Source organism: Hermetia illucens, chromosome 5, assembly GCF_905115235.1.
Source record: "Hermetia illucens chromosome 5, iHerIll2.2.curated.20191125, whole genome shotgun sequence".
Classification (NCBI taxonomy): Eukaryota; Metazoa; Arthropoda; class Insecta; order Diptera; family Stratiomyidae; genus Hermetia; species Hermetia illucens.
Window position 1 is genome coordinate 23,323,025 of NC_051853.1, and position 8,271 is coordinate 23,331,295.

The following is an 8,271-nucleotide window of genomic DNA, read 5'->3' on the forward strand; positions in this document are numbered from 1 at the left end:
TCATAGCGACTATATGGCAGCGCAGCCGAAACCGCTTTGTATCTTGTCACTTGTCACCGGTTGTATCTTGTCACTCATACTTTTTATCTGGCTATAGAGGACGTTCTTCATACTGCTTTCTCATATACCTAGTCTGGTCAAATATATATTTCGTCACTACGATCCAACATATTTTAAACTACGCAAATGGTAATCATACAAAGCAGTGTTACAACCTTCCAAACACAGCATAGTCCGCAATGTACCTGAAATCCCTCCTTAATGTGCGGCATATTTACAGCCACTTGCATCTTCCGATCACAGTTGGTACACGTGCCAGGCCTTCATGGTTTCCGATAGTATCAGGCCAGTGTACTCAGATCGTACAACGTACGGAGGTGTTCACGAGGACCTGGAGCTTTTGAGTAGTAGGAAGTTCAGCTTCCTTATGCCACATCCGCAGAGCAACACTGAAAGAATACTAGCACAGAACAGTCTAACCTTGATCCTTGATCCTTGATCCTGTTGAAAAGTCACTTCCAGATTTTATACAAGGCAGCGAAGGAGAATCTAGTTCTGTTAATGGATCGGGCAACATCCAGTTTGAGGTCACCGTCACCAGAAGATATACAAATTGAACGACCTCTTCGATGCTCTGCTCATTAATACAGATAGGAAGGGTACGATAACTTGTCAGACTAAGAACCTTGGCTTCGTTGATGTTTAGCTCAGCCCAATTCTATTTGCCTCTCATTTCATTCGGCCTCTCTAGAGCCATTTTGCTAAAGTCCATGACCCTGTGAGAGAGCAAACAAAGCGTAGTTGATGTGTTCGTCCATTAGATTCCTCCACGTCTTCTGGACAAGGTAGCTTGAAGAACGTCACCGATAACAAGGGAATTATTATTGGTAACAGGATGCAACCCTGGTGGGCTCCGTATTGAACCTCAAAATCCTCCGCGATTTTACCTTGGTGTGGCACATGCCATTTCGCGCCATAATATGTCGTTTTGGGAATGGCTATTAGAGTAGAGCACTTCAAATACACTCGCTATTCACGCTATCGAAAGCTTTCTAGAAATCGATAAAGATTAGGTGCATCGAAGATCTAAACTCCGCACTGTTCTAAAATGATCAGTCTGATGTTGATGTGGTGAATACAAAACGATCCGGAGCGGAAACCAGCCTGGGCTCAGTCAATCAAGCGTTCGAGATGTTCTTTGATGCGTTCCAAGATTATTTTAGCTATTATATTTGCGACGGCAGGAAAAACGGGTGCCCCCTTAATCTTAATCTAAACGATCATCTCCTTCTTGCTCTCTCTTGGATAGGTGTCGGATTTACACACGAGTCAAACCAGCACATCTCCAGTAACTGCGGCAACTTCCGCTTCGCTGACAAACGCAATAGCAGATTCTCTCCTGTCATGGCGTGCACTACAAAGAAATTCTCGGGATTTCTCTCGTTGTCGGAGTTTGAGCACATCATACTCGCCATCGCTAGCAACGGTTAATAGAGCTTTCCGCCCCTTACGTTCATCAATCTGCTTTCTTGATTCCGCAGTCAACCTAACCTTATGACAACCCTCCGAGACGGGACGCAACACGCAAGTAAACGTAAGCGACCACCAGATGGTGATTCCTTTCGAGACGAATGTTAGCGCCCCTTTTGATGAGACAACTTCTAAATCTACTGCCAATCGCGAAGTGGTAGTTCTGATCGCTCGTACGGTGTCGGTCACTTGATACACTTGAACATAACTGACCTTATGGCAAACATTATTCTCGAAACATGTGCCACTAATAACGAGGCAATGGAAGTTGCAGAAATCGACGGACCTCCCACGAAGGCATATCCAAGCAAGGTATTGTCAGATCCCTCCTTGGCATTCAGATTATTTATCACGCCCATGATGTCACCATTGGGAAGCCTCCAAAAGCGTATTGCCACGAATGTACCAAGAGGAAGAGGAGTGTTCACCGGAGTCCCACCATCTTAGTTCGCTTAAGCCCAGAATATCCAACAAATTAAAGAAAGCGAGCATTTCAAGGACTCTCGCTACCGTTTTCGGGGATGTGCTATAGTTCCGTTTTTGATAGCCAAAGGTCATAGTCCTAAGCTCAGTCTCTACCCGAGGTGTTGTTGACATTTCGGTAGCAATAGAGTTTCAAAATCTGCAGGTTTCTAGTGCACAAATTTCTATCCCTTTTAGACGCCTCATAAGGCAACCTGGGCAGATTTGAAGTATATTCCTAAACTGCGTTTTAAGGCTTTGTAAGTTCAAGGTCCGGAGTTGCGCTTGTATTTTATGGCGGTTACAAGGAAAAATCTTCTTTACAGATGAACATTGTTTTACGATAGAACAGAAAGTAAGACGGTCTGCAAAACCTCTGAAGAAGGTTAAAGGATCCAGTACGGTCAGTACCTTTCGTCTGCGATGGTTTGGTGGGGGATATCATGGTTGTCCCATTCATTTTTGCGAGAAAGGAATCAAGACATCGGGTGCTATCTACCGACATAAAATATTAAAGCTATATATTAAAGGTTGTAAAGCCTATGATCGGTACTTTGTTTGCTGGCATCGATTGGGTCCTTCAGCAGGATTTTGAAGGGGCCCATTCTACGAATTGCGACTCAGCAATGATTTGAAGACAATATCTTCAATTCGAAAAGAAGAGTGAACTTCGGACAGCCCCGATTTGAATCTACAGGATTATCACATTTCAGATAAGTTAGAGGAGATTACCTGCAATAAACCTGACCGAAATTTGGATTCTCTGAAGTGCGGTCTAGCCGCAAATTTCACGATTGCGTGGTTTCAATCGAACGGCGACAGAGTAACGGCTGAAGCGTTTGGAATTTTATATTGCGAAAGGTGGCGATAATTTTGAATAAAATGCTGTGGTTTATATTTAGAATTGTCTCTCCATTTATAATAAATTTACTCGTTGATGTACGACTGCCCATCCTTTACACACAGTTGTTTAAAGTACTGACAAAACATAACAAGAAAAAGTGATCCGTGGTGTCGATGTAAGAGAGAGGTACTTTCTTTTCGAGTCCACTCAACTATTGGTTTATACTGATATAATGAGAAGAACAACCCGAGATTTACAAACTGAATTCATCCAGATTAAATAGATGGCGACACACATGACGGCAACGTCAACAACAAAACTTCAAACAATAAAAACATCAAATGGTATCTCCTTAAAGAGTCCCTGTATTGCTGCCAGTATTTGCGCTTGTAGCAGACGTTGAAAACTTCTCTGGTCAATCTTCTGAGGATGGACACATTTTAATTCCACCCCGGTGACAATATCCTTTTGCTATATCTGTCAGATCACGAGGCTTCAAATACGGTTTTGAATACCTTTGAGCGGCCCTTAACCTTTGACTCCAGTTGCCCACCGGAGAGTTTCTGCTTGATAGCTTGACCAAACTTCCTCCAGTCGATCCTCGTGGTGTCTCTGAAAGGTTTGGAAACCTCTACAGCAATATCTAGACTAGAAAGTATCCAACTGTGATCTGGAAAAGATCTCTGGTCAGTTACTCACCAGCTCTCCACCCTGAGTAACCCCTAGTCCGTTAGTTGGCTGATATCAAGGACCTCGTTCAAATCGTCACAATTCTCCGAGCTCGGAAAATGGAAGGTTGGTGTACTGCGCCTATTACACAACGGTAAATTTGTATTAATAATAAAGTCAAAGAATAACTTAACACTTTCATTGATTTCCGCGTATCTTTTGTATTGGTATCGCAGCCTATCGACTGGTTGGCCTTTTTTTGCTGGGATGGTGGACATCAAATGTTGTAGTTCTTCTAGTGGAGCTGATTAATTGTGAGCCGCTCAACCCGAGGAAGTATACACGTTCTCCGCTCCCCCTGTTCCAGATGTGATTAGGTCTCTGAAACTCAGGTTTGATTACACACGCTTTTCGAAGAGAAGGTACATACATACACTCTTGTGCTGTGGAATAAACTATAATATATACTTTCAAGCCATTTGATGGTTTGGCCTCTTGCATTTTTGCTTTGCATTTCTGTGTCCGAACCGCTCTTTGGGATCCGCCTTTTTCATTGCCTCCAGGCACTCTCAGTCCATTTGGAGCAAATAGGGTTAGCTTCTCTTGGATATCTACTTAGTCGTCTATGGGTATTCTGGCGTTTTGAAGGCGCACGAATTGGATTAGCTTGTCCTTATCCACAAAGATCTTCGCAATTAGATGCGAACGATCGGTCTGCTGGGGATCTTGCCGTATGGGGTATGTTTCAGCTTTACGCTCTCAGAAGCGTCGTTTAAAGTCTCTGGATATCCTTGTAATAACGCGCGACCCATGGACCTCTTAAGACGAATGGAAGCAATTGATGAACCGCTGTGATCGCCTTTGCCTTCCAGGAGATGCTTGATAACCATCACCAATAGCCTGGCTTCAACACTGGTCAACACCTCTGATGAAGTTTACGGTCAGCGGAATCATGGTCCATCAATCTTATCCGTTATTCCTGGCCATGTCGTTGGAGTGTTTCGGATTTCGTCCACCGGCCTTTTTCACTGTTTGCAGAGGTTGCTTGTCGTCTCTGCTTCTTATCTCTCTCTTTAGATTGATCGCATTTGCAGGTAGAAGGTTCCGCTTTCTGCTCGGCTTTTGTTGTTATATATTTCGAAAATCGCCTGGTATCTAGCGAAGTCCTTTTCATCCGATTTGTCGATAGTGTTGGTCTTCTTATTCTTCGCAATCTTGATCAGAATATGTACGACTGACTGGTACTGTTGACAGCATATTTTTGCCAGCCCGTGCTTTTACGAGAACCCCCTACGTGGACAGTTTCATATTAGGAGCACTAGGGATCGCACTCACTACACCCAATCCGACGACAGCAGATTCGAAGCTGGAAACCACTAGTCCGTCCACAGCCTCGCTCCAATAAGACCATGTTATTAGTTTCAGCACAACGGTGATACCGTTTCCAACGACTGCATTGCTTTGACAGCTACCGACTTCTGTTTGGATGCCCTCAGCTCGTCCTCCGATGATACGCCTGGTATGACGACTTCTTCTTGCACTGTTAGTTTTTTGTTTTTGTTAATTGAGTCCATGACTTGGCTTCACGAGCAGTCTGGGAAAAATGGGCACTGAAAGCGCCCACGATATTTAGTATTCGCATACGAAAGATCGAGCTCACCATTGGTCATGTGGCTCGGCGTATGTTTTTCCACCTTAACTTCAAGTTAACATATTTTCCTGTGCAGGGAGGACGATCCCCCAGCTGATTCTTCGACTCATCCTCCCGCCCCATAACACATGACCTCCCCACCCTAACACATGACCAGCAAGCAAACAGATCCTCGTCAGCTGGATTAGTCTACCTCCGTCCCCGGCCGCATATACTCCAATAAAATGACGAATAGAATCACGAAAATACTAGAGAAAAGAATAGATTGCACGCCGATAAGACGATTTGTGAAGTGCTAAATTAGAGGATAACCAATGGGAATATTTGACGACCTTGCAGTTAACGTATGGACGACAGTCGCATGCCTAAAGGGCTATACGAAGGGAGAACAAAAGACTGAAGATCGACGCAAAAAGATTCTGTTGGGGTAAATAGCGCATCAGTGCTCAGATTTTGGAATTGAAGGATGCGATCAATGGATTGAAATGATTGGAGGCAGGACAGCCTTAAGGCCAAAGCCCAGAATGGGCCCGGAATGGGACTATCGATGACAAAGCCTCAAACCTTTCACTTTTATTTGGGTTTTTAGCAATTATCGTGACTTATTTATATTTGATATGAAGGACAAATGAATAATTGAGTTTTACATGCAGCATCTTCATCTACTCGTCTCTCTAATTCAATGGTCAAGCAATGCACGATACCCCAAGTATTCGAAAATTTTTCAAGTTACTGGTTAGCCAGAGCAGCTTCTCCATTATCTCTCTAATAATATATCTTGTGACCGTCAGGTTGCGGATAAAATCCGGTTCAATAGGTTGCGGTGGGCAGGTAGTTACCTAATCCTTATAGATGAGGATGATTTAGCCCGAAAAGTCTAAAAGGGCAATATTTATGGTAGACAAGGAAGACGAGGTAGACCCTGCCTGAGATGGAGCGATGGCGTAAGTCAGGATGCCAGACAGCTTTAAGAAATATCGAATTGGTGGACTTCGGCACAAAACCGGGGTGTCTGCAGTTCCTTATTAAGGCAGGCCTAGACCGGATACCGGTTGTACACCTATGATGATCGATATATTTTATCCCATCTCTCTACTCGAGTAGACCGATCAGACCCGAGTCTGCAAGAGACTAATCTGAAGTGGCTCTTGCCACGAAGCCTTACCGAAGGTTATCTGGTACTATGGAAACCTGCATGGTCCTCTGAGAGCATATGCTCCAGGAGAATTCCTAGAGGATGTGCTCTCGGCCCGGTTATCTGCGGTTGGCCCTCTGGTTGGAGTTCATGGTGGTTGTGGTTATGCCTCCATTGCGGCCAGAGCTCCTAGGAGCTCAAGCGTAGAGTTGCGCTGTACAACTCGGGTGTAGTACCCCTTAGTTGCGGCAGGTAGACCTTGCATCTACTGGCGTGAATGTTGAGCCTGCACTCAGTATAAACCAGTACCACTGTACCAGTCATGGCGGGGCTCTGATTGTGGTCCCAAAATCAATCCGTGTCCGCAGAGGACGGTGAGATTATGCTTATACGGCAGGTACTCACGTTAAACCCCCAGGATCTTCAAACCATCTATCTAATGAAGGAAAGGTGGCACTCGAAGCGGAAATAAAGTTTCAACGCGATCCAGCGCACAACAAAAATCTACATTGTTCAACAATCAATACGTCATTCTGGTGAAGAAATTCTCGGAGCAGAAATAAATACGATCATCAACTTAATTTCTTAATGCACGACACTCAGTATATTATGAGAAATGCATATTTCGTGATACAAATGAGCTTGAAAAATAGATGTGTATCGAAAATTGAAAAGTAAAGTCCGCTTACAGTTTCATAACAGGAGAGAGGCGGCGAAAACGTAAGCCGTCTTCACATCTTAATTTTTGATAAATTTGGTGCAAAGCCGAAAAGAGGTGTCTGGGGACCAAAGAAAGAGGAAGCAAGTTGGTCTCCATTTGGTGCGCCCAATCATAAAAAATTACACAAAACCTTAATAAACGAATACATAAGTAACATTATATTGTGAGGTAGCTTCCTTATTACTGAACAGAAAATATCGGAACCATAAACCACTGTGACTTTCTCATGGATTGGTATCCCTTAAATGCATTTAAATAAGAGACGGACGAAAGGGATGGTTGATGTTGACGTCAACGGCCAATGTGCCAATCCATTCGGGTCTAGATGAAGTTTCATTGAATTCAAGCTGCAGCCGATACCGTCCTGCTTCAAGAATAGATGGGATGAAGGACAAGTTTGGTGAAATCCCATTAATTTTTACTGCACCCTGAAAAAAAAGTAAAAGTATGGCTTCCTCTAAACTAGTGTAAAACTAACGCACATTATAAGGGCATGCGTGGTTGATATTAGAATGAAGCAAAAACAACTTCTTAGCGACTTTGTCGAAAACATTCGCCTGTTTTTCGAAAAGTTGACATACGTTGACGACACGATTTACCACAAAAGGTTTCCATCCGTTATACCATCGAAAACTTTTTATATGAACCTGGAATACTCATACGAACATTAGTTGATGGCCGTTTCGGAGAAAAACTACTGACGTTACACTTATAAATCGTTTTTTTGATATAAGCAATAGCGTTTATTACACCACCGCTCCCACGAGTCGCTTTAATGACACAAGAGGAATTAGTTAGCCATTCTTCGTTAGTTGAACAATTAATATCTAAAATTTTGAGGCTGCTACCTCCCTGCAAAACAAATAAAATGGATCAAATTGTAAACGATCTCTAAAGATTTTCTCACATGCTTTAGAACTACATCAGTAGGTAGCAACAAACAAAGAAATAAAAAGATCACAAGCATATCTAACAAATATTCTTTCGTTTCACCAGCTCCACACTTTCTGCCGGAAATAAGTCTTGAGATGAACATTTATATACTTTAGATAAAAGATCGATCAGATAAACATATCTGGATTTTTTTTTCAGGCCCCCTTTGAACCTGATTACTGGTAAAACAAACTATCATTAAACGGTAGGCATTTAAAATAATTGCAAATTAACTACCACTTAAACGGGCACCAAAAAATGTGGCCTGCAAAATTGGTGCAGGCATGGTGGAGAGGGTACACCTTCATATCATTAGACATCTTTAG

General features: G+C 43.0%; 1 protein-coding gene across 2 annotated transcripts; it reads right to left on the minus strand.

Annotated features, from left to right (window-relative positions):
• Positions 1-6,951: 6,951 nt before the first annotated feature.
• On the minus strand, positions 6,952-8,010 carry LOC119657835. Of its 2 annotated transcripts, XM_038064955.1 has the most exons (5): positions 7,920-7,997; positions 7,861-7,864; positions 7,715-7,782; positions 7,495-7,659; positions 6,952-7,440 (listed from the first exon to the last, which is right to left on the minus strand). In XM_038064955.1, exons 1-5 carry the CDS (start codon positions 7,977-7,979, stop codon positions 7,264-7,266), a joined length of 474 nt encoding a protein of 157 aa, XP_037920883.1. In that variant the 5' UTR covers positions 7,980-7,997; the 3' UTR covers positions 6,952-7,263. The 2 variants fall into 2 exon arrangements, with proteins under 2 accessions (XP_037920883.1, XP_037920882.1); XM_038064954.1 differs by having other exon boundaries at positions 7,715-7,864; positions 7,920-8,010.
• Between the last annotated feature and the right edge of the window lie 261 nt (positions 8,011-8,271).